This window comes from Capra hircus, chromosome 9 (assembly GCF_001704415.2).
Source record: "Capra hircus breed San Clemente chromosome 9, ASM170441v1, whole genome shotgun sequence".
Taxonomy (NCBI): Eukaryota; Metazoa; Chordata; class Mammalia; order Artiodactyla; family Bovidae; genus Capra; species Capra hircus.
Genome location: NC_030816.1, coordinates 89,698,504 through 89,725,243, shown reverse-complemented (window position 1 = coordinate 89,725,243; position 26,740 = coordinate 89,698,504). Strand labels below are relative to the sequence as shown.

Sequence of the window (26,740 nt, the reverse complement as noted above, 5' to 3'; positions counted from 1 at the left end):
GATCCTCGCAGGGGCGGCGGGCGGCCCGCGCTCACCGACCGGCGGGGCGCGCGTCCCCGCGGCAGTCACGCCTGAAGAGGGCCCGTCCCGCTCAAGGCTGTCTCCGATGCAAGAGGAGGGACGGCCAGTCTTAGCAGCCGTGCACGCAAGCACCTCTGCGCGGCAGCCTACTCGCTGAAATACGAAGCGCGCAAGCAGGCCTCGGGCGGCTCGTCGGGGTCCAGCGAACGTCGCGGACAGCCCGCGGGCAGCGGACCCAACGAGCCACGCTTCTCGCGGAGGAGCACGTCCACCTCGGAGAGCTGCGGGCGCACCGCAAGCAGGGGAGCGAGCCCCGTCCTGCAAGGGCCGCCAGCGACCGGCACCCCTGAGCTCCGACAGGGACTCCCTAGTCCGAAAACGGGCCTCCACCGCCGCGCTCGGTGGTGCGGGTTTAGTCGGCCCAAAACCACACGTGGGTACAAGACCCATTCAAAGCGCAAAAGAGACAAATGGATGTTAACCGAACAACAGGAAAAAGGCTTAAAGCAATCTTCCAGAGGAGAGTTAGTAGCAGAAACGGAAACACTTAGGCTCAAACCGGAAATCTTCATAAAACTGACTCTTACTTCTATTATCCACGTCTCTTAGGAATAATCACCCCAATGATGACCCCAAGTACTTGCCAACACAAAAATACATTACAGTGAAAAACGTAAGATAACCTAAGAACTCATTAAGAAGCTCACGTATAATAACGGGACACTATAAACTTACACGACTTCCCTGGTGGCGCAGACGGTAAAGCGTCTGTCTACGATGTGGGAGACCCAGGTTCCATCCCTGGGTTGGGAAGATCCCTTAGAGAAGGAAATGGCAACCCACTCCAGTACTCTTGCCTGGAAAATCCCATGGACAGAGGAGCCTGGTAGGCTACAGTCCATGGGGTCGCAAAGAGTCGGACACGATATAAAACCAGGGTAGATTTTACAAGCTTTTTTCTGTAAATCTGGAGCACTCAGAAATTTATTCAGAAAATAATATCAACACCTACCTAAAGATAATGTCTCCGCAAGACACCTTCCCAAGGTCCAGAGCTAAGTATGTATACGGAGAGAGGCACGTGCTTTTAAGAATACAGTGGTTTTTAAACATTTGATTGTACTGTTGCTCCCAGACCATTTTCTCTACCAACCATGTAGAACTGGGCCAGACTCAAAGCAAAAGGGGAAAGTGGCAACCTGCAGCCTCCACACCAGAAGCCGGTAATAGCAGCACAGAAAGAAATTACGAGTTAGACATTGTGCCGGCCCTCCTGCAAGACTCAGGAAATGAAAAGAATAGTAAGTCACCGTGGAAAGTACCACTATTAGCCGACAAGGGAACAGAGAAAGTATGTTCTTTAAAGGAACAAATGGCTTAAACTAGTGGAGAGCGGGAGCCTGACTTTCCTTTAACAGAACATGTGTGAAATGGAGCAACAGAGAACTATTAAGCTGTGACTGAGAATACGGCAAACCCACCAGGCAACAGTGAGCATGAGCAGGGTGTCGTGGGCCAGCCCCTCCACGCAGCTCTCGGGGTGGGCTGGGCTGGGCTGGGGGGCTGCAGGGAGCCAGGGGAGACCCAAGCCCCTATGGAAGCCCGGGTCTCGCTGTTTGCACCACCGTCGGGGTGCAGACAGGCTCAAGGGTGACGCGTCCTCCCCCAGTGTGTGGGGCTGCGGGCACACTTAGCCTCTAACTTACAACCACAGGTCCCGCGCAGTCCCACCACTGTCCTAGGCATCAGCACAGCAACTGAGGGCACCTCAAACAAAACCAGCCAGGAAACTAAGAGCAACAGAAAAACGGAACGAAAACCAACAGGCTCTACCTGACCTGAGAATCATTTTCACTGAAGAGGTCAGTCCAGTTTTACGTTACATAAATACTGTTCACGTCTATTTTATGTATAATAGAGGAAAGCAAGCTTCTACCAAAATAACTGCTATATTATCCATTAGTGTTTTCTGATAGTACACTCAAGTTCAAGTCTGGCAAAACTGTTTATAAACAAATTATGCCACCAGAATAATAACCAACCACTAATAATAATGCTTTATATACTACAATTACTCAATTAAATCTAACCCTAAACCTTTTTCTCTTAAACATCCAGCCAACTTGGTATCATATCCTGGTTTTCAGTGAATCAAATTTTTTCACGAATACGAAAGAACCACTTCTGCTATCCAGCTACTGCAGCTGTTCGGCTGTTAAATGGTGTCTCTTTGCCACTCCATGGACTGCAGCACGCCAGGCTTCCCTGCGCTTCACCACCTCCCAGAATTTGCTTAAACTCATGGCCACTGAGCTGGTGAAGCCATCCAACCATCTCCTCCTCTGTCACCCCCTCCTTCTCCTGCCCTCACTGTTTCCCAGCATCAGGGTTTTTTCCAGTGAATCGGCTCGTCGCACGAGGTGGCCGAAGTATTGGACCTCTGTATTCTACTATTAACCACAATCAAAATCTGACAATTCTAGAAAGGCCTGTGTTTACAACGTTTGCATTCCATTCAGCCCATAAACCGCATACAGCAAGATCACTGCTTCGTTGGCAGGAACACAGCAAAGCAAAGCTGGTTGAGGTGCAGCTTCCAGTCAAGGTGAGGAGACAATGGTGCCCTGACCTCACACCCACAAGCACAAACCACAACCAATTACTACAGAAGAAAAAAGATTTAAAGGAATAGAGATGCCTATAAATACTAAAGACACAGCACTGGCAACTGCCTATCTCATTACACACTAGTCACCAGATCTTCTGAAGTACCAAGGTTTAATAATACAACTGCTGTTTCCAAAACAGTCTCAAGTATAGTTATGTTGTATGATAAAGCATAGTTACAACCTAAGCATTAGTCCAAAGTATAGATTAAACTCTAAACTCTGTGCTTATTTGCTCAGTCATGTCTGTCTCTTAGCAACCCCATGGACTGTAGCCCGCCAGGTTCCTCTGTCCATGGGATTCTCCAGGAAAGAATACTGAAGTGGGTTGCCATGCCCTCCTCCAGAGGATCTTCCTGACCCAGGGATCAAACCCAGGTCTCCCACATTGCAGGTGGATTCTTTACCATCTGAGCCATCAGGGAAGCCCAGTTTAAGCTCCAAATCATGCAATTACTACGACCTCATCTGAAGACTTCCTACTCCACCTCTGCTGACAAACTATGAGTTATTTTTTACACGCACCTCTGGGTAGTCTGGGTAGTATGAAGCACCACATTACTTCTCAAGACTAATCAGAGTATTCAAGTATAACATATTCACCTTCAATAAAGAATAGAGGGGTGTCCACAAAAATTCTAGGTTAACCTTTTTCCCACCGATGCCAAAAAAAGGCAATGAATTCAATAAGTAATACACAAAACAAATCTCTCACAAAAGTGAAGTGGTCAACTAACTACGGAGCACGGGTTTTGCATTCAGGTGTAAAGTTTATGCAAAAGAATAAGACGTGAAACGACAAATATTTAACAGCCTAACAGACAATTTCACTAAGTTTTTTAAAAGCTCACATCCTTGTGGAGTCAAGAATAAAGGTACAGAAAGAGGAAGCCATATTCAGCATTCTTTTCGCAAAGTATTTACTGAGCACGCACCATGTGACAGACGTAGAAGACATTTCAAACAATAAAAGGCTCAGCTCTCGCCTTCATGCAATCAGAGAATGATTCAGACAAAACCAGTGGCTGTGATGACGAAATCAGTTCAACCCCCAAAACAACATGCAGACTTTAGGGCAACCAGAGAAGCCCTCTTCCGAGGAAGGACAGGGATGAGCAACAAGAACTCTGCTGTGATAAATAACCAGAAACCCCTAAAAGAGAAGGCTTAACACTAAAAGTAAGACAAGGACAGGGGGACTAAGAAGCTCTTATAAGCGTTATCCTGCACTATAGCTTTCCATGGTAATCAAGATATTAACGCAGCTTAATATCAACTCCCTGGTGATAAAGCACTGACTCTAAGTTTAGATCACCAACTTTCATTCTAAATATAATCGGGGATGAAAAACACAATGATAAAATATAATCTGTTTCCTCTTTGGAAGCCCTTCTGCAGACAAAGGTGAATATGAAGCGAACTTAACGAAGCAGAAGTTAAAACATATTCCAATTTTCTTTAAAAGTGAGAGTAATCCAAAAAGCCAAGCTTATCGTCTCCCTAAACACAAACACCCCAGATCAGCAGTTAGCAATGCTGCCTGAAACCACCAATCACAGATGGTCAACAGTTATGTAATTTGGTAACAGAGGCTTCCCTGGTAGCTCAGACCGTAAAGCGTCTGCCTGCAATGCGGGAGACCGGGGTTTGATCCCTGGGTTGGGAAGATCCTCTGGAGAAGGAAATGGCAGCCCACTCCAGTACTCTTGCCTGGTAAATCCCATGGCGGGAGGAGCCTGGTAGGCTACAGTCCATGGGTTCACAGAGCCAGACACGACTGAGCGACTTCACTCACTGACTGTAACCCCTCCAAAAAAGCTGTCAGAAGAAAACAAACCAACAACTACACTCTCGCATATGTACATAAAAAAGATTCTCCAAACATATACATACATGCCTAACGTCTTATTTTCACAAGTCAAACTCTGAAGTAAAGTTGCTTTATTGACCATAATAAAGGCCAGTATTATGCTACATTCTTACAAGGAAAATTATTTGTGATGGACAAATAAAGTGAAAATTCATCATTTCCCAGATATTAAAAAAAGTTCAGACAAAAAAGTTTAGATAAAGCAACTCGAATCTACTGGCTTTAAAATATTGATTTAGGGAATTATTAACTTTAGCTTACCTTCATGATAATGAAAAATACATGCTAAACGTGAAGCTTAAACTTCCAAAGACCAGAATAAACACAGACATAACAGCAGGCAAAGGTTCTCCAGAAAACAAGAAATGAAAGTGTGAACGGGGCACCAGATATAGTGTAAGAGCTAAGAAAACAACACGGATATTTTAAAAAGAAAATTTATTTCATCAAGAAACACTTTCTAATATAATCCTGGAGGATCTTTTCTAGAAATGTTCAGGTGTCAGTGGGGAGGTGGTGGTTTAGTTGCTAAGTCATGCCTGACACTTTCCCAACCCCGTGGACTGTAGCCCACCAGGCTCCTCTTTACATGGGATCGATTCTCCAGGCAAGAACACTGGAGTGGGTTGCCATTTCTAAATGAAATATATAATCATTTGCCTGAAATGTCCTTCAAGTTTTGCTTTGCTTCAACATCTGCATAGCAACTTTTCACCCACAGAATAACCAGAAAAAACATATTTCTCTGAATGACAGGCCAGTTTTACTTAAAAACTACTCAGACAGTGTGTCTCAGAAAGGACAGAAGTCTCAACCGAGTGCTTAAAAACAGAATTTAATAAAATCAACTGTGTTTCTGATTCAGGATTTTTAAAAATGCCAATGCATTCAGAATCCCAAACAGTAAACTGAATTATCTACCACTAAGCTGAAAAAAAGATTCCTTTTCTCAACCAGACTTGGGAAATTTCTGAAAAAATTATAAATAGGTCCATTCAAACAGAAAAACAAAATAACTATGTACCAAAATATTTTACATCTGAATTTTTTAAACCAGAAAAAAGAAAAATGAACTCATTATTCTGAAAGACAACATAATCCTGAAGGCTAAATGACTGCGCGTCACTTTTCAAAGACCTGCTAATAAACCTATGAAGGAACCCAACTACGCATTATTAATTTGCTTACTAGCACCTAACTCGTAAAACCATTAGAGAAGATGAGTTGTGAACCAGGAGTAACTTATCCTAAGCGTTCAGATTGGCGCCCTGAACCTAGTAATTCACATTGGCATTCCTACGTCTTAAGACGAATGGCTCTGCCAGTGCAGACGGAAGAAATGGGTCTTCCCCCCCATCACGGGCAAAATCAAGACGCTGGGACGCTAAAAGTCAAGTTTGCTCAAAACTATAAACTGGGGTTTGATGATAAGGGATTCAATTTCATGACAATGTTCAAATTCGTCCAACAGGAGTGGGGCCCTAAAGACGGCATTTCAGTAAACAGTATTAACTTGCAATTACCTACTGGGGCAAATCAGAAATAGATGCTATAGTAAAATCATTCCCTAAGAGAACACGAGCCCCGGGTAAGGTGTCTCTCGCGCGGCTGGAGGATGGGCTCTCCGGGTCCCTCCCCGAGCCCTCCCCTCCAAGGCCCTCCCACACCTCTCCCAGACCAACGCACGGGGAGGAGACCTATTTAAAAAACAGAAAACTGCTGGGAATTCTTTCAGCCTCTCTGCCACAAACAACTACCATTGTCCCAGGCCGAAGGCAAGCGAGATTTCCTCCTTTTCCAGGCGCACACCCAGGGCGGGCTACCCCCAGCCAGGCCCGGAGCCCCCGTGCGCGCCCCGCCCTGCGCCCCCCGCCCCTCCCCAAGGACCCCCCCCACCCGATCGCCCCGACCCCCGCCCCTCCCCCTCTCGACCCCCTCCCCCTCCGGACCCTCGCCCTCCCCCCGCCCCTCCCCCGCCCAGCCCCCTCCCCTCCCCCCGGGCCCGCGGCCGCGCGCACGGCCGGCGCGGGGAGGGGCGCCCGCCCGTCCACCTGAGCGCCGGCAGCGAATGGGAGGGACCGCCTCTCCGCGGAGTTCAATTCCGGGCCGCCTTATCAGCGGGGCCGCACGGTCGGAACAACTTCCCCGACACTGGCTGTGCGCGCCCGGCCGCCGAGCCCCGCGGCCGGCCACACGCCCGCGCGCCCCGGGGACAAAGGTCCGCCGGGCGGGGGCCCCGCCAACCGCGTCCCCGCCGCGCCCCGCGCCCCCGCCCCGCGCCCCCCGGTCCGGGCGCCCCCGCCCCGCGCAGGTGAGCGCGCCCCGCCCGCGCCCGCGGCCCGCACCTCGGTGGGCTGGCTGATCTCGAACAGGTCCAGTCGGTTGGCGTTCCAGTGCTGGATGATGTCGGCCAGCTTCCGCCGCTCCTCGTCGCGGCCGCCCGCCGACATCCTCCGGCCGCGGGGTCGGCTCGGCCGAGGGGCCGCGCGCCGGGGTCGGCGGGCCCGGCTCGCCGCCTGTCCGCCTCGGTCCCGCCGGCCGGCGCCCCGCGCTCCCGGCTCCGCGCGCCCTGCGCCCCCCCGCGCGCCCCGCGCCCCGGCCCGGCCGCCTCGGCTCTCGGCTCCGCGGGCTGCTCGGCCGCGTCCGCCGGCCCCGCGTCCGCCGCCGGCCGGTGTGAGTGCGCCCCGAGCGCCCGCCCCGCGCCGCCCCGCCCGCCGTGCGCGCCCCCGCCCGCGCCGCCCCGCCCGCCCGCGCCGCCGGCCTCCGCGAGGTGCTGCTGCTGCGCGCGCGCCGGGCGGGGCTGGTCCCGGCGGGCGGCCGGGTCCGACCGCCGCGCCGGGGGCGGGCCGTGCCGGATGCGGAGGCGGGTCCCGGATTCAGACGGGCGGGCCGGGTTTAGGTGGTACCGGCTTCGGACCGACGGTCCCGTGTCAGATGGGCGGGCCGGGTTCAGACGGTACCGGGTTTGGACCGGCGGTAGCAGGTCCGACCGGGGTTGTGGGTGGGCGGGGTTTGGAGGGACAGTACCAGGTCCGATCGGGGGGCCGGGTTCGGACGGTACTGGGTTCAGACGGGCTGGCTGGGTCCATATGCTGATGTGTTGGGTCGGCCGGCCTCGGGGTCGGGCTCGTGGGTGGAGTTCGGATGGACGGTACCGGGTCCTCCGGGCGGGCCGGGTTCGGCCAGACGCGCTGGGCTGTCGAGGCCCCGTGGCCAGGACGCGCGGAGCCCCTGTGCGCGCTGACCACACGGGCCCCGCAGCGCCCGACCAGGCCAGCTCCGGGGTGACCCTGTCCGCCCCGCCCGGGGCTGGGCCCCCTCGTCCGTGTTTTTCCCGCGGTGTCCGGGTCACGTGTGGACCGGAAAACCCGTCCTCTCCTAGCACAGGCTTCCAGTCACGGGGCGGGGGGTCCCCCGAGGTGCCCCCGCGGGGGGATACTGCCTGTCCACTGCGCGGGCGCCTCTCAGGCTCCCGGTGTCCGCGCAGACCCCACATTCATTTCAGTAGCAAGTTTTGTCCATTTTAGGAATGTTTATTTCATTAGGGGTTTTTTAATTGCCTCTCCCTCGTGCCCCTCCACCCTTAAAAAAAAAAACTGGCTGCAGAACACCTGTCAGCAGACAGATCTCCGTGCTGCACTCGGCCAGGTAAAACCAGCCTCCTGCCTTATCTGTGATGTGTGGGAACAAAAAGCCCTCCTCTCTGAAATACCGCGCCAAGTGATGAAAACAGCGAGCCGCGTTCAACACAGCCTCTTTATTTGTGCCATTACTTTGTCTTTTGCAGCGTGGAGAAGGTTCTCCTCTCCACCAATTGGATTTCTTCTTTTCTGGGAAAGATGAGAATTCTACCATCCCTGCTGGGTTTTGTCTTCAGCCCTCTTTTCTGCAGCACTGGTACAGTTCAGCTTCATAAGGAGGCTTTTCAGCAGAGAAGCCTGCGGTGTTGAACCAGTGCCACGGGGGGATGAATTCTTCGATACATCTCTGGCCTCCTTTCTCGAAATTAAAGCGTGGCGACTTGCAGAAAGGCATATGGGTGTAAACAGCACATCCCTGCTCCGACATTCTGCTCCTTTATGCCTGTTAGTTCCTCTGCTTCTTGATAGACTCAAGTCGCTTTCTGTTTTGAGATTTTGGTTTTTTGTTTGTTTGTTGTGGTGAACATCACAGTATCCATCCAGTTCAGAGCTGTCCAGCTAGGTTGCACGCATGCCATGTGGGTCATCAGCTATATTGTCAGCTGAATTCTAACAGTAAGAGCTTTATTCTTGACGATGCTGTTAGCAAGGATCACTTGGCTGTTAGAGAGAAAAATAAATGAGTTTGCAAAGCTGGCAGTTAGGTTGCTGGTGTCTGAAATAAGTACACGTGGAAAATTTAGTATTGCTGGAAAATAAAAATGAGCTCCCTGCAGTGTTGTTTTTGTAATAAAAATATAAAGCATACATGAAATGCATACAGTTTGATGCAGAGAAGACTCTGAATCAAAGCTCATTATTACCATTTTTTGACTCATTAAAAATCCCCATTGGTGTTATGAGTATATGAGCATATAGCTCCTCTGTCCATGTAATTCTCCAGGCAAGAATACTGGAGTGGGTTGCCATTTCCTTCTCCAGGGGATCTTCCTGACCCAGGGATCAAACCCGCATTTTCTGCTTTGGCAGGAGACTTCTTTACTGTCTGAGCCACCGCGTAAGCCAGTACAGTTCATAGGCGGGCCCATGCAATGTGAGCTTCTTGACAAAGGTTTAAAAGCGAGGTGAAACCCATAGAGTACCTATGATTCTTAAATAGTGTGTGTGTGTGTGTGGGCCCAACCAATGTGAGTTTCTTAACAAAGGTTTAAAAGCGAGGTGAAACCCATAGAATACCTATGATTCTTAAATAGTGTGTGTGTGTGTATGTGTGTGTGTGTGTGAGTCGCTCAGTCGTGTCCGACTCTTTGCAGCCCCATGGACGATAGCCTGTTGGTCTCCTCCATCCGTGGGCTTTTCCAGGCAGGAATGCTGGAGTGGGTTGTCATTTCCTTCTCCAGGGGATCTTCCTGAACCAGGGACTGAACCCTGGTCTCCTGCATTGCAGGCAGATTCTTTACCGTTGGAGCTACAGGGAAGTTCTTAAATCATGAAGATCCCTATCTATTTAGGCCATGAGAATTTAAAGGTAACAAATTCTTCTACTAGCTGTTGTTATTCAAGGCCCAAGAAAATGTGCTGAGCCATATGTTAATTTTGATGCCACATTATAAGAATAATAAGTAGGCATGCCATCCATCCTCTGTTCTCATTGCACTGCTGAATTCTGATACATTTTGGAAATCACATGTGAGTGCTATTCAAGAGATGCTATATGAAAATTAAGTCATGTGAGGTTTATGATTAATCCTGCCATGTAGGTAAGAACTGAGGTATGGAATGAGAGCCCAGGCTGAAGGCAAACATCTCTGCACTGGATGAGGGTGAAAAGATTTTTTAATCTGAGTCTATTTTTTAAAATTAATTTTCCAATTTGTATATTTACCTTTTGGTTTCCTTTATAAGTATTATTTTTAGCTACATTTTAAGAAAATTAAGAGCTCCGGTTTAAGTCAACACTGACCTACCAATAATTCTAAATATCTGTAAAATTACATAAAACCTTGCAATGTCATATCTTATATAAGGACAAATAAATAATGATAATTTTAAATTTCTGGTTAAGCTTTGAACATTTAGAAATATTTTTTGAAGCATTATGAAAACCATGTTCTGAGACCAACCAAACGAAATGAATTTATTCCTGCCCCAGTTTTCGCAGGCTCTGGAAAATAGAAAATGCCAGGGAGAAGATCAGGAGCTTAATCCACCTCAGAATAAAAAAATGATACAAATATATTAACTATGTATAACTATATCAACTATATTTAGTGACCTATGGGTCATTTTCTAGCCACTGATAGATTTCGTATTTCAGTAAATTAACCAAATTTAAAATATTTCATCCTGTAATTGTCCTAAGCATCTTATAAGCTTTTTCTTGTATATATCAATTCAGAGGATCATCTTTAAACGAAAAGTAAAGGGGTATAATAAAAGTTCAAATAGAATTTCTAGGGCAGACCACCTTCCTCAGTAGGCTAAAGCAAGTGAAAGTTAATTTAGTTTGCTAATCTAAAAGTTAAGTAACCAAACTTCCTTTGCCTAACCCATGGCTAGGAAGGTCAATGTGGTTAATTCAGTTTAAAAAAGAAAAAAAATTCCAGAGGATTAGGTCTCAAAGTAGCCTATGTGTTAACTTTACTGAGTAAATGGAGAAATATATACTTATACTTGAAAGAAATATATATACTTTATACTCTCCTCATTATATGCCAAAGTTCCTGATATTTAGTTAAATTTTAGATTACGTAGATTTCAAAGAAAGCAGAGCCATAAAAAGCCCTTAAAAAGAGAATTTAATCTTACTTATTTAAAAATATGTATGTATACATATATATATTACTAACTCAGAAAGACTTCCATAGTGTGTGTGCTCTAGCATTTTATAAACTAAAGATAATGCTGGAAAAAAAAATCTATTTATCTAAAACAGATAAATAAGATATTTACACTGAGTGTAAAGAAAATGGCCCGTGTGTGTGTGTCTGTCTGTGTCTGAGTGTATGTTAGATTATGTCTGTGTGTGTGTGTCTGAGTGTCTGTGTGTATCTGTTGTGTGTGTGTTGTGGTAGACGGAGAATTGACCGCGTGGACACTGCTCTCTCCCCCTCCTGATGTGCTGTGGAGTGATGCTGTGCGGTTGCCCCCGTGACCAGGCCTGTCTTGCAGTTCCTGACTCTGCGCCCTCTCCCAGCGCTGAGTGCAGCACAGAGCTCTGCGCACGGAGGGTGGCGCACCCTCAGCCCGACTGCCGAGTGTGGCACGCTGTGGGCCGCAAACACAGCATCCACAGCTGCCGGCCAGCTCCCCCGGGCCAGCACTTGAGCACGGGGCCTTCGCGAGGCAGGGTCCTGAGCCTGGAGGTCTGGGAAGCTTTCCATCAGCTTTTGCCTATTCTTGTGACCACAGTCCCAAACAGTGGAGCTGGATGAGGAGAGTGCCTCATTCCTAAAATTGAGCTCTTGAGCACCTGAGCAGCTTCTGTAGGCATCCGTCACCCGACTGTCACTGATGCAACAAAGCCAAAGAAAATGCAGGAGGCCTTACGGAAACCAGGCTCTGTGATGAGCTGAAAGTGAGAGCCCTCAGGCTCCAGAAGATCCAGAGTGTCAGGAGAAAGACCGGTGACTTAGACCCAAGAAGGCAAATGGTGCAGAAACATTAACAGTTATTCTCTGTGTCTCATGCCATGTTCTGCCAGAAAACGGGTATTTATATATTGCATATATATACACACATATATAATACTTATAAATATATAAACTTTTATATGTTATATATAATTGTATGATATATGCTGAGATACGGAATATGTATGATTTTGCTGGAAAACATACTTTTGTTTGTTATTTTTTATTGAAGTTTCCCTGGATATACTTCCCTGGGCTTCCCCCGTGGCTTAGCAGTAAGGAATCCGCCTGCAGTGCAGGAGACACAGAAGATGCAGGTTCGATCCTTGAGTGGGGAAGATTCCCCTGGAGGAGGGCATGGCAACCCACTGCAGTGTACTTGCCTGGAGAATCCGCATGGACAGAGGAGCCTGGCGGGCTCCAGTCCGTGGGGTCGCCGAAGAGTCTGACACGACTGAGCAACTAAGCCACAGATACGCTGTCGCGTGTTAGTGGTGCCACGTGGGGTCTGTCCTCTTTCTTCTCTCGGTCTGACATCTCTAGCTGCGCCATGTCGCTGTGAATGGCGTCACTTCGTTCTTTTCGGGTCTGAGTAGCAGTCCGTGTGTGTAGGCACTGCCTCTTTTATCCATTCGTCTGTCGATGGGCATTTAGATCGTCTCCGTGTCTTGGCTGTTGAGAGCCGTGCTGCTGTGAACATACGAGTGCGTGCATCTCTTTGAATCCTGGTTTTCTCTGGGCATATCCCCAGGGGTGGGGTTGCTGGATCGGATGGTAACTCGCGTTTCCTGAGGACCCTCCATACTGTTTTCCCCAGTGGCTGCACCAGCTTTCATCCCCCTCAGCAGTGTAGGACGGTGCCCTCTGCTCCACACCCTCTCCAGCACTTGTTATTTGTAGACTTTTTGGTGATGGCCATTCAGGCTGGTGTGAGATGGTACCTCCTTGTAGTTTTAATTTGCATTTCTCTAATAATTAGTGATGTTGAGCATGTTTTCATGTGCCTGCTGGCCATCTACATGTCTTCTTTGGAGAAATGCCCATTAAGGTCGTCTGCCCATTTTTCAATTGAGTTTGGTTTTTCGGTTGAGTGGGATGAGCTGTGTGTATATTTTGAAGAGTCAGCCCTTGCCTGTCATATCATTTGCAGATATTTTCTCTTATTCCATCGGTCTCTTTGGCTTTTTTTTTTAATTGTTGGAAAACATATTAAAATGCAAATGCCCATTAAATTGTACTTCAACAAATAGAAGCATACCAAATGAAGGGGATGCATATTATTAAGGCTTTAGCAGCTTCCCTGGTGGCCCAGAAGGTCAAGACTCTGCCTGCTATGCAGGAGACCTGAGTTCAGTCCCTGGGTTGGGAAGATTCCCGTGGAGGAGGGCATGGCAACCCACTGCAGTGTGCTCACCTGGAAAATCCCCATAGACACAGGGGCCTGACGGGCTGCACTCCATGGGGTTGCAGGGAGTCAGACACTACTTAGCAGCTGAGCACAGTACAAACACAGCAGCAAAAATAAGATAAACCGAGGCAGAAAGTAGCCTGTAGCCTGCCAGGTTCCTGTGTCCACGGGCGCCGGGAAGCTCTTCCTCACCCACCAGCGTCTCTGGAAACCAGAAACCCCGAATCACAGGTGTTTGCTTGTGCAGCACAACTTAAGCAAGGCACTGTGGACGTTTGCAGTGATTCCGAGAAGTGGAAGGCTTGGGTCAGCTTCTGTTGTGATGGTGTTACAGGTCTATGCTCAGAGACTCCAACTCTGATTATACACGAGTGATGGGTGAAAAATAAAGAGAAAAGGTAAGTTTAGAGCTCACTTGAGACCACGTGGGCATCACTGAAGATCGGCGTCTGGACAGAGGTGCACAGCTGTGAGAGGGGCCTGAGGAACCTACCTGCTGGACCTGGGGGCCTGAGGAAGTGGATCTGCCAGGAGCTGGGCTCCAGTCAAGTCGGGGACTCCAGAGCACGCCCCAGGAGGAGAGGAGCCTTGACACATCCTCCGGCCTAGAACCGAGCTGAGCCCTGCAGTGGCTGCCTCTGGGAGACCTCCCGTCTGGAACGCACTCCAGGAGGAGGAGCGCCCTGTGTGGACCAGGGCAAGGCCAGAGAGAGGGGTGAGCGGAGAGGCGCCAAGAGGCCAAGGGAGATGGCCCCCGACCTGGGGTGAGCCGACCGACCCAACATGCCAAGGCCCACGTGTAGACCAGCTGCTAAAGGACCATCAGAAGCAGCAATCTAAAGATGAGCTCACTCTAGGAAACGTAGAACATTCTAGAAAAAGTTTTAAGTGTTTGGGAAACTTTAAAAAAAAAATTGTTTATTTACTTGGCTGAACCGGGTCTTAGTTTTGTCCTGGGGGATCTAGCGCCCTGACCTGCGATTGAACCCACGGCCCCTGCCCCAAGAGCTCGGAGTCTCAGCCGCTGGGCCACCAGGGAAGTCCCAATATCTGGGAAACTTAAGGGAATATATGATGAAGTAACATCCACAAAGAACGCAAAGAAAGAAAGCAACATATTTATAAAGAACCAAACAGATTCTAGAAACCGTCCATGTGGGCGTTGCCGTAAAAACCACCAAAGGGGGAAGAAAAGCGCTGGGAAGCGTCTGGAAAGCAGAACGGGAAGAGAGAGGCTCCTAAGCGCAAGCGTCTGCGAGCCTCAGGTTGGCTGGTGGAGTTCAGTCTCACCAGCACTCCAGGGGACAGAGGAAACGCAGAGCAGCCAGAAACACTGGGGAGTTTCCAGAATGGGAAAAATGAGCCTCCAGGTTAGAAGAGTTTCAGACAGGGAGCAGGTACAAAGCAGTGGAGCTACAGGGCAAAGGTCAAGGTGGAAACAGACTAGAAGCAAAGGGAAAAGGGCAGGATCAAAGACGACCCAGAAGACAGGTCCCGGGTTTGGGGGAGCAAACCGTCCCTGAGGACTCGCGCTGCTGGCCACCGGCCCCTCTGTGTTCTGCACGCCCGCTGCGGTCACGCCGTTTCCAGTTCCTCAGGCGCGTGGGTGCGTGCCTGCAGCGGCCCCGCTAAGACGGAGCTGTTGCACACCGTCCAAGTCACAGAGAGCTGTCATTGGAGCTGCATCATCACCAAAGCGTTTGCTGGGAAGCTTTGTTTTTCAGCTTCTTCTTACAGAAGCCTCAGTGAGACACACCGGAGTCGTAAGAAGGCGCTCTTCTTCTCCCGTCCCCATGACCCAGCTCCAGCGATTACCACAAGCCTGCTTCATGGACCCTCTGCCCTCTTCCCTCATCCCCAGATGATTTCAAAACAAGAACCAAAAAATAAACCAGAAAACTAGACGTACTGATTCATTACTATCTTAGATGTATTAATATCTTAGAAGACAAGGACTATTAAATATTAAAATACATCAGTTCAGTCACTCAGTCATGTCCGACTCTTTGCAACCTCACGCCAGGCCTCCCTGTCCATCACCATCTCCCGGAGCTTGCTCAAACTCATGTCCATCGAGTCAGTGATGCCGTCCAACCATCTCATCTTCTGTCATCCCCTTCTCCTCGAACCTTCAATCTTTCCCAGCATCAGGGTCTTTTCCAGTGAGTCAGTTCTTCGCATCAGGTGGCCAAAGTACTGCAGTTTCAGCTTCAGCATCAGTCCTTCCAATGAATATTCAGGACTGATCTCCTTTAGGATGGACTGGTTGGATCTCCTTGCAGTCCAAGGGACTCTCAAGAGTCTTCTCTAACACCACAGTTCAAAAGCATCAATTCTTCTGTGCTCAGCTTTTTTTATGGTCCAACTCTCACCTCCAAACATGACTACTAGAAAAACCATAGCTTTGACTAGACTGACCTTTGTTGGCAAAGTAATTAAAATACATTTTCCCCTAATATTGTCATACTGTGAAACTGGACAGTCATTCCTTAAAGTCATCAACTATCAACTCAGTGTTCACATCTCAGAGGACTTCTGAAACCGCTGTTTCCTCTGCCTGATCCCAGACGCAGAATCAAAATGCAGGGCTAGTACACGCTTCTGAGAGTCAGGTCAGATCATCACTGGCTCAGGGGACCACTGAGGTCCTTTCTGACCTTGAGACTGTGACTTTCCCAATGTCACACAGCTGCAGTGATGCCTCTTCCTTCTCCTGGGTGAAGCCGGCTCCCTTGTATCACTGAACTGGCCTGGAAACGGTTTTATGCGTGTGATCAGAGGTGCTAGAATGAGAAGGTTGTTGGGGAAAGTCAAGCCCTCAAGTGTGAGGTCCATCTCCAAATCATCGGATAGCGGACGGGGTCCTGGTAGCTCTCTTGAGGCGCAGTTTCCTCAGTGAACAGTAAACTTCATGATGGCAGTGACCCCAACAACCCGTCTGACAGAGCTGATCACAAGCTTTAAGTTAAAGGTAAGCATGAGAATGCATTCTCCAAGTGCCTATGGCTGTAGGAACATCTTCATTTTACTTTTGAACGCTGGCATGTGAGTGTTCAGTCCCGTCCACTCTTTGGGACCCCATGGACTGTCGCCCACCAGGCTCCCCTGTCCACGGGACTCTCTAGGCAAGACTGCTGGAGGGGGCTGCCATTTCCTCCTCCAGGGGATCTTCCCCACCTGGGGATGGAATTCGCATCTCCTGCACCGCAGACTCTTTACCCATGGAGCCACCTGGGAAGGCCACTGAATGAATGTTGGTCCGGCAGGGTGTTAAAAAGGTACACGAAGAGAAGGAAAGTCTAGGGGAAAACTAAATGTTTTTTTAAACAGACTTGGATGGAAGTGAAACAGTACAGAAGTATTCATGCTTATGTGTGTGGAGAAAAAAAAATCATTAAATTTTAACTGTATGCAAATTGAATTATTAAAAGACACTACATTAGCAGTTCCGTTTGCGCAGAGTATTGAAGCAAGCCTTGGGAGGGTTTCAAGCACAGCATGTGTGAGAGCTGACTGTCTTGTCCTTGTTTGGGCTGTGGTTCCCTGTGATTTTTGCCCTGCAACACGGCAGTCGGTATATACCGTACATGTCTAAGCTCTGCATCCTAGACGTGGGGGAGAGCAAGTGCGTGCTCACCCTCTCCTGAGTCCCTCAGCCACCTTTCCAGCTGGGCTCCACGTGCGGGATTCGGGGTGCCTCGCTGCCCACCCCCCACCGCCCGGCACAGGCCTCCTGGGAAAGCCTGGCTCGGGGGCGTGTCCCTCTGGCTCGGGGGCGTGTCCCTCTGGCCTCAGGGCCCTGCCTGCCTTCTCCTGCTCTTCCCTACCGGGCTCCCAGCCTTACAGCTCTGGTTATAACTCTCCCCACCTGACAGGTCCTTCACACACCCTCTCCCCAGGCCAGACCGTCTCCATCTTCCCAACACGCTGCTCTGATCATATCTCTGTCCGCACCAGTAAAAGCAAGTCATCCAAGTTGACCCAGCCCAGTTCCTTTTTTTAGCTCAGTTCCTACTGTCTCACGTGTGCGTTCCAGGCAGGTTGTCCCTGACTCCATCTTACAAACGCCCTCTGCCCCGTACCTGCCAGCTTCACTCATCCCTTCAGGGGAAAGCCCCCTTCAGACCCACCGCTGGGGACCCTCACCGACCCCCTTAGACCTTAGCACCGAGGACTGGTTTCTGTTTTCCTCTCTCAAACATGCAGAACGTCACCTTCCATGTGTGAGGTCAGGCAGCTCACAGTGAAATGGTGTAAAGTGTGTCTCTTCTGGGAGGAGGGGCCCGTGACTGACCGTCCAGCCCTGTTTGCCCTGCAGTGACTTAGTCCACGTGGGAATGAAGGCTCCATAAAGCCAAGCAGCCGTCTCAGCCCCAGCTGACCCTGCAGGGTTCCTGGGCCCCTCGGTGGGTTTGAACATGGCAGTTTAGGGCCCTTATTACCAGGGCACAGCCTGGCCTGTCTGCAGAACAGTCGTTGACTTCGAGTCACAGGTGGACGCGCCCCTCCCACCGGAAGCGATCCCCCACCCACCAGGCTTTGGGGCCCCTTCTCCTGAGCTCCGTTGCTCCGTTGCTCGGTTTGTGGACATAACCTGGGGTGACCCTCTCTGAATGTCAAACTGCCCTTGGCTACTAATGCCGCCGAAGCCTCTTTCTTTTCAAAGTTTCTTTTTGACCCGTGGACCTTTTTAAAGTCTTTATTGAGTTCGTTACACTATTACCTCTGTTTTATGTTTTGTTTTTTTAATAGTCAAAAGGGACAATAGTTTTATTCATTTAAAAAGACTGTTACTTGCTTATACATTGATGTGGACCAAAAATCAAGACTATTTACAAAGGTATTGTAAGTTGTCTTATTTCTCTTTTCCACATCTGACCCCCATTTCATGTAAGTAAACTATTTTTTTTTTCGTTTCCTTTGTACTTCGAGGATGTTTCTGCGCATATGATTAAATTGCGTTCTCTACTGCTACTAAGTCACTTCAGTCGTGTCCGACTCTGTGTGACTCCATATCCCCTGTTCTGCCCCGTGTGGCTTTCATGTAACAGTGTATACTCTGGCTAGTTTTGCATCAATACATGGTTTCTGTTTTTTGGACCTTGAGTCATGTGGGGTCTCAGCTTCCCCACCAGGGATGGAACCTGCACCCCCTTGCGCTGGAAGGTGAAGTTCTAATCACCTGACCACCGGGGAAGTCCCCCGGACTGTTCCCTGAAAGCCAGGTTTGTAGTCTGAATATTCGACACGATGCCTCTGAAGCGAGGTGGATGAGTGAACCGCAGTTCTGCGGTGACACCAACGCAGGGCTCCCCAGACGGAAAGCCTTTCCACCGACATTGTTTTCTCTTCTTGGTATAGGAAATGCACAACCCTAAACTAATCCCAGAGGGTACGATTTTATTTTTACTTTTCTGCCATTTATAGAATAATTACAAGACTGAACAGATAAATTTTTCTACCCAGTAATTTTACCAGTTTGATTTCTTCTAAATAAGGCACAGATATTTATTTTTTAAGGTAGTTAACAAGGCAAACGGTCGCTATAAATAATTTGATAACATTATTACACAATAATATTCTTATATTTCTAAAAAAATTTTAGATTGATTTTTATATAAATCTATAAAAAATCAATTTTAAAAAGCCAATTATGTATCAGAAAAGTTCAAAATCATAGGCTGAAAAAGTTTAGTTGTTAATATAATGTCTACAATTACCTTTGACCTGAGTGAGTATCTAACTGCTTTGAAATGTGGGACAATTTTTGGTTTCAAGGGTTTTCCTTTTTTTCTGGTTTATTTAATGCATACTTAAATATCAAGGATAGAATGAACAAATATAGAGTAACTCACATTTTAGATAGTTGTTGTTCAGTTCCTCAGTCATGTCCGACTCTTTGCAACCCCATGGACTGTAGCACACCAGGCCTCCCTGTCCATCACCAACTCTCGGAGTTTACTCAAACTCATGTCTATTGAGTCGGTGATGCCATCCAACCATCTCATCCTCTGTCGTCCCCTTCTCCTCCTGCCTTCAATCTTTCCCAGCATCAGGGTCTTTTCCAGTGAGTTAATTCCTTGCATCAGGTGCCCAAATATTGGAGTTTCAGCTTCAGCGTCAGTCCTTCCAATAACACCCAGGGCTGATCTCCTTCAGAATGGACTGGTTGGATCTCCTTGCAGTCCAAGGGACTCTCAAGAGTCTTCTCCAACACCACAGTTCAAAAGCATCAATTCTTCGGTGCTCAGCTTTCTTTATAGTCCAACTCTCACATCCAAACGTGACCACTGGAAAAACCATAGCTTTGACTATACAGACCTTTGTTGGCAAAGTTATGTCTCTGCTTTTTAATATGCTGTCTAGCTTTGTCATAGCTTTTCTTCCAAGGAGCAAGCATCTTTTAATTTCATGGCTACAATCACCATCTGCAGTGATTTTGAATCCCAAGAAAATGACTTTCCATTGTTTCCCTATCTATTTGCCGTGAAGTGATGGGACCGGATGCCATGATCTTCATTTTCTGAATGTTGAGCTTTAAGCCAGCTTTTTCACTCTCCTCTTTCACCTTCATCAGTGAAGTCGCTCAGTCGTGTCCAACTCTTTGCGACCCCATGCCAGGCTCCTTCTGCCAGGCTCCTCCATCCGTGGGATTCTCCAGGCAAGAATATTGGGGTGGGTTGCCATTTCCTTCTCCAAGAGATCTTCCTGACCCAGAGATTGAACCTGGGTCTCCCACATGCAGGCAGAAGCTTTACCATCTGAGCCACCAGGAAAGGTGGAAGGAAGTTTTAGATTAGATGGAAGGAGTTTGTTGTTTGGATAGTAAATTCTCCTTAGGTGTTAATACATCCTGAGACCATGACTTTTTCACTAGGCTAGCAGAGAGGTCAGGAATACATACATTTCTAACTCAACAGTACCAGGTACTGTGTAGTTTCAGTATTTCTCATGAGAAGCTTGAGTATCATTAGTGTCTTTTAAAGCATAAATGTCAGCAGTTTAGTAGAGAATTTTCTATGGTTGAGTCCTTCTGTTTCCACTGGGATTCTGGAAATGGATTCTTTTTGTTTAATAACAAAATTTTTTTCAAGAAGCAATTTTAAATTATAAATTTCTGCACACCATTATTAATTGAAGAAGACAAGATTGCAGTTTGAATTCCAATATATATAGTAAATTGACAACGAATGACGGGAAGCGCTGAGTATCAGGTGAGAGGTCAAGGAGACTCACATTATTAGAATGGAAGGTGGCTTTATTGGCATTTTTCAGGAAGTTCAGCAAATTTTTTAAAAATAGTCACTTTATTGAAACATAACTCACATGCTATAAAATTCACCTTTACGAGGGTACATCTCAGTGAGTTTTCGTACACTCACAGGGTCGTGCAAACATCACTAGTAATGTCAGAGCGTCTTTTCTCCCACAAACCGGTTAGCAGTCAGTCCTCATCCTGCCCAACCCCCACAACCGTAGTAAACACTGACCTGTCTCCACGTTGATGCCTATTCTCGATGTTTCATTTAAAAGGCGTCATGCCGTATGTGGTCTTTTGTGACTGGCTTCTTCCACTTAGTGTGTTTTCAGGGTTTGTCCATGTTGCAGAACAGTTTTGTTTTAAAATGAAAACGGTTGTCATACAAATCCTATACGATGATCAAAATACAACCATTCCAATAAGAGACTTAGTTATTCCTACCCAATGTGCTTTGTACATAAGGTGCTAACATTTATAATAATTTTATAGATTAAAACATTCTTGCCTTAGTTCATTTTGTTGAAAGGGGAAAAGAAAGTTGCAGGGTAATGATGTACAATTAATATTTCTAAAATATATTCTTAGTCAATGAAGAAATCTTCCTAAATTATTAAATATAACTAAAATTGGATAATGTATTTTGAATGATGTAATTATTAAATTGAAAGCTTTCATTAAAAATAGAGGGTAACTTATCTTGCTTTTCTATGCAAATTAAAAATGTGAAACTTCACAGCTAACCTGAGAAGCTTTAATTTGGAAACATTCAGGCCTGAGGTTTTATGAGATGCCAAGATTCTACTCAAGTCTCGAATATTCACAGCACACACGTCTGGGGAGGGGAGGAAATGAAGATTGCAATGGATCACAAGGCAATAGCTTTGACTGTGGCGATATTTCTTTGGGTGTGTATGTATGTGAAAACTAAAAAAAAAAGCATACTCTTTAAATATGTGCAGTTTATTGTATGTCAATTATGCCTCAGTAAAGCTGGCAAAAAAGATTCTCCCCTATCGGAAACCCCGGTCATGTCATATGTCTGCTAAATGTTGTGGGCTTGGTCAAAGTGGTTTCCTGTGTGGTTTTCACTTCTTGAAGTAGTTAGGCTTAGGCAAGAATCTGGCTCCTTTTTTTTCCTGATCCTTTTTAAGAAGATTTCATTTTGCAATTTTGCTGCTTTTTTTTTCATGGGCAAATATAGCACAAACATGTTAGAAGTAAATCAGCAATCAATATTGGAAATAGTACATAACATTTCAACTGTGTAAAATCTTTCTCTGTGTCTAGAAATGAATTATACTCTCTAAATTTAAATATATATTTTAAAAGTGTTGTCTGGTAAGAAATCCCTGCAGAAATGCACACATAATAATGACATAGAAATTTTGTTTAGAGACCAGAACAATCAAGCTATTGAGAAATATTAATGTAATATTATTGACTTTGCAAGAACAAAATTGCATAATGTGCCCACATTCAGGTGCCACATCCAGTAGTGGGGAAAGTGGCCTGGTCTGAAGAGTCCAGAGCTGGGGGCGGAGTCCCAGAGCTGGGGGCGGAGTCCCAGAGCTGGGGGCCGGAGTCCCAGAGCTGAAAGCAATCTCTGTCAGGATGTGCCCTGTTTCTGCTACAACTCTGATTCCCCTGCTGGTATTCCCTCTGTGTTTCATGTTCTGCATATGAAAAACGCAGGATGGTAGTGCCAGGCTGTGAGGCCTGTTTAAAAGCATTGACGGTAATAGACCTGTCACTGAAAAATCTAGATACTCAGGAAGCTAGGAGGGAAGTTCTGGCGTCTGTGGTATACTGCCTTTTTGTATTACGATTTCTCGCTCACGTGGAAGGGTGCTGTGCAGCTGTCTGGTAGAGATGAGTGCAGGAGTCAGACCCACTTGCACTGAAATGCTGATGCTTCAACTTCAGCTTTGTGAGCTCAAGCAGCTCGGACGCCTTCCTCAGTGTTTAATTTTTTCTTGTTGTTCACTTGCTAAGTCATGTCCTACACTTTGTGACCCCACGGACTGCAGCACGCCAGGCCTCCCTCTCCATCACCATCTCCTGGAGTTAGCTCAGACCCATGTCCATTGAGTGATGCCATCCAGCCCTCTCATCCTGTGTTGTCCCCTTCTCCTCCTGCCCTCAATCTCTCCCAGCATCAGCGTCTTTTCCAATGAGTTAGTTCTTCACATCAGGTGCCCAAAGTACTGGAGTTTCAGCTTCAGCGTCAGTCCTTCCGATGAATATTCAGGGTTGATTTCCTTTAGGATGGGCTGATTGGATCTCCTTGCGATGTTTGATTTATGTATCTGTAATAACTGGAAGCAGATTGCCCACCGTCGCGACATGGTTCTCGCACTGATGGAGCACTGATCTTTGTCACAGCCGTCTTTCCCAGGATGAAGGCGGAGCAAACAGCCTAGGGGGGTGGAGCAGCTCCCTCCGTCGAATCTCAAGGGGCAGGTTTTCGCTTCCCTGATGGCTCAGACGGTAAACCGTCAGCCAGCAATATGGGAGACCTGGGTTCGATCCCCGGATCGGGAAGATCCCCTGGAGAAGGAAATAGCAACCCACTCCAGTACCCTTGCCTGCAAAGTCCCATGGATGGAGGAGCCTGGTAGGCTACAGTCCATGGGGTCACAAAGAGTCAGACATGACTGAGCGACTTTCCTTTGTAGTGAACAGTGTCTCCCTCTGGAGTCGGTGGCAGGTTGTTTGCAGCCCATCATAAAAGATTGGGGGACCCTGGGCTTGGAGTTGGTCCCCTGGGACTCAAACCCCCATGGTACTTGCGGGTGGGGGACAGAGGTAGGCATGGAACTCAGACTGCCTGTTGAGCTGGGAGTAGTGGGCCCTTTGACTCTAAGCTTGGAGGCTCCTGTGTTCCGCCAGCTTCCCTGGCACCGTGCCAGGATAACCCTCCAGCTTCCATGGAGGGTGAAGCCTCACCCGTTCCTCATTGCTGATGCTCACCTTCAGGTTTTTGGGAGGATGGGCAGAAGCACTCGATCACCCTGGCAAATGCCAGTCTCTCAAAGTCATGCTCCCTTCCTCTCTGACACCAAGAGCGTTTTTTTCACTATAAATACTTGTCAACTCATCATTACTTCTTTTAGGTTTCAGTTGATACCCATAATGAGATTCAAGTTCCATATCCTAATTACACCTCCGGGACACACAGGCAGATGAAAAGGAAGTGCATTTTCCAGCGTTTTTCTCGCAGCTCAAGTCGGCTGTTCAAGTATCTCCGAGGGTAGACTGAACCTTTTTCCCTGTCTGGTGGTATCCGAGTATCTGGTGTCGGGACCTATTTTAAACATTTTCCATAAAATGTGCACCTTGTACAGTACAGCACGTGTGTTTTAAAAAGAAATATGCAAGCAAAGAATGTCCATCACGCATTAATTTTGTCCTGTGTTTCTTGTTGACAGGAAACAGAAAAGGAGGCTATAAATAGATCATGAAAAGAAGAACAAGAGCTGGATCTCATGAAGGTACAAGGTGACTCCCAGGGCTCGCCAGGCACCGCAGCGTGACGCGAGGCGAGCCGTGTCGTGTTCTCGGGGTGGATTCTCCCGAAAGCCTCACAAGCACTGTGGCGGCTTCCTCTTTCTAGTTTCCATTTGAAGACAGGGCGGAGTCCCCCTAACTTCTGTGACTGCACCCTTGCCTGCTGGACCTCTGCCAATATTGGATATTGATTGTATGTGAGATCACTGCCCTACAAGAGTTCACAATGTTTGAGAATTCTTGCCAGAGCTTCTCGTAAAAAAATTTCACAGAGAAATGAAATATCACACCACGTGATATAGCACTTCTTTGTCAACACATCTTATCGTAACTTCTGTTTAAGGAAAGCATCCAAAAACCACCCAATTGTGCTGAGTTTGGTCCCAGTGGAGGACGTCTTTGTAACGTGCTTCTGGGCAGTTTCCTTTCGAGCCCCTCCCCCAGATCATACACCCGTGAGCCTGACTGCAGCTTGTTTGTCAGAGAAGATTTCAGTTTCCCTCTTACTCTGGGACACGTTTCTGCCTGCGAGTGCCTTGTTCGCGTCTCTGGCGGGTCTGGCTGCAACCGGGCCACGAGCGACACCAACATGAAGCGTGGGGATTGCCGCCTTTGTTGTCTGAGAATGGCGGCGGGACCCACCATCTGGGCGAGAACAGACCAGAAGCGCCCGAGATCGGGGCAGCCTGGGTCAGCCGGACCCGCCCCGCATGCAGGTGCTGGGCAGACAGCGCCTGTCTTCCCAACGCTCAGTTCTCTACGCGTGTGCCCCCTTCCGCGTCCTCGGGGTCTCACTGCCCCCCACCCTGGCTGGCTTGTAGAGAGACTAGGGGCAGGATGTTAGGAAGCTCAAGGCCTGGCCTCATGAGGGTCCTCGTGACGTATGGACGATGGAGGAAGGGACTTCGCGGTTCCTGTTACTGCCTGCTCTCAGCCAGCCTTCCCTGCCCCGCTCTGTGCCCCGGGGGGGTGACCTGCCCCGCTGTGAACTGCAGACGGCACAGGCTGGAGGGTAGGGGGCAGAGAGAGGGTGGGGTCTCTCTCCCCGCTGCTCCCCAACTTCCTGCCGCCTCGCAGTGGTTTTATCCTCTGGACTCGGCTCTTGCCGAGGGGCCCTCGGGACAGCCGCCCTCTCGTGGTCCAGCATCACTGGTCCGTGCCCTCCAGTCTGGGGCCAACAGGCGGTACCGCCTCCCTTGTCGCTTAGTTCCGAGCGGTCCGGAAGCTCCATCCCCCACCCCGCCCTGTATATTCAGATACGCGTTGAGCTACAGTTGGCATACCTGCGGCTCACCCGTGTAAACACCACGCGGCGGTCAGGGCTCCGTTCGCAGACTCGTGCAGCTGTGACCACCAGCAATTTTAGATCGCTGTCCACAGCCCGGAAGAAATCCCACTCCACCCCCGCCCCGCGCCTCTGGCCCCCGAGGGAAGTGCTGCGCCCCTCTCCTTCTGGGTGTTTCCACCGAGGGGCTCCTCCCCCACCCCCCCTCCCTCCACGTTCCGCGGCCGTGCCCAAGTCTGTGCCTCCACAGAACTCTCCTCGGCTGAGCCCTCAGCGGTGTGCCACCCTTCTGGCTGGGAGCGCACCGGCTTGGACTCGCATGCCAGTCCAGTACAAAAAGAAGAAAGAAACTGACTTCCCAGCTCTGGGCATCAGGTGGGTGGCGCCCCTAATAAAGACGTGGAAGCAGAAGGTGTCCGATTGGAGTCGCCTGATCAGCCACGAGGTGCCTGCCCAGTGGGGGCCACCCTGGTGCTCAGGAACTAGTGTAGCCCAGTGGCTCCGTCCTGAACCCCCACCCTTCGCCCCCAGCCCCCACCCCCACCGCAGAGGCCCAGCTCAGGACCAGAGGATCCCTGGGAGCAGCCCAGGCTCTCTTTGCTCCTTGCAAGGTGTGAAGACCCCCAGCCCCACCCTCCTGCCCCCATCGCCCTTCGGACGCCTTTAGCTGCGTCTTCCGACCCCCTTTTCTGGTTCCCATGTCCCCGGCCTGCCCGTCCTCCACCCCACGGCGTGCTGCACCGCAGAAGGCCAGCTCCGGTCCCACAGCAAATGGGACCAAGTTTGCAGAAAGGGGGGGTGAAGGGGAGTGAACCGGTGGATGGAGCCGTCGCCTCCTGACAGGCTGGGGCCTCCACGGGCTCTAGCTTCTCCACTGATCCTGGAGTGAGCAGAAGTCTAGATGAGTCCTGGGGGGTCCCGCACTGATGGACAGAAGGAAGAAGGGAAGCCCACCGAGGACACTGGTCGGGAAGACGCGGGAAGCGTTCGGGGAGAGTCAGGGAAGGGCCGTTGGAGTCCCCAGGGGGACCCTGCTCTCGGGTTTATCAGTTGGAACTCACGGGCGACCAGCAAGGACAGCTTCTCTAGGGAGTCAGGCTTGGTGAGCTTTGTTTCCCTAACAGTTGGGAGGTTGGGAATCAGACTTCAGCTCTGTGGAGTGTGACGGAAAGAGTGGAAGTCGAATCAGGAAGGGCAAGGTTTTAAGAAGTTTGGTGGCAAAGGTAGCAGAATGGAAGGGCAGAGTCTGATGATTTCCAAGGAGGCGCCGTGAAATACACCCCGATGGCAAGGAGGCGCCGTGAAATACACCCCGATGGCAAGGCGGCGCCGTGAAATACACCCCGATGGCAAGGAGGCGCCGTGAAATACACCCCGATGGCAAGGAGGCGCCGTGAAATACACCCCGATGGCAAGGAGGCGCCGTGAAATACACCCCGATGGCAAGGA

At 49.0% G+C, this 26,740-nt stretch overlaps 1 protein-coding gene and 1 long non-coding RNA gene across 16 annotated transcripts in view; one reads left to right on the top strand and one right to left on the bottom strand.

The window, feature by feature from the left end:
• Nucleotides 1-7,231, bottom strand: part of AFDN (afadin, adherens junction formation factor) — a 111,690-nt gene extending 104,459 nt beyond the window's left edge. For all 14 annotated transcript variants that reach the window (XM_018053469.1, XM_018053478.1, XM_018053473.1 and 11 more), the window contains exon 1: nucleotides 6,903-7,231. In XM_018053469.1, the coding sequence (XP_017908958.1) occupies nucleotides 6,903-7,007 (105 nt within the window). In that variant the 5' untranslated portion in view covers nucleotides 7,008-7,231. The remainder of the gene's footprint in view (nucleotides 1-6,902) is intronic.
• Nucleotides 6,825-25,702, top strand: LOC108636755. Of its 2 annotated transcripts, none has more exons than XR_001918574.1 (2): nucleotides 6,825-6,868; nucleotides 23,928-25,702. It is a non-coding gene; the product is annotated as an uncharacterized LOC108636755 (long non-coding RNA). The 2 variants fall into 2 exon arrangements; XR_001918573.1 differs by lacking the exon at nucleotides 6,825-6,868 and adding an exon at nucleotides 23,135-23,749.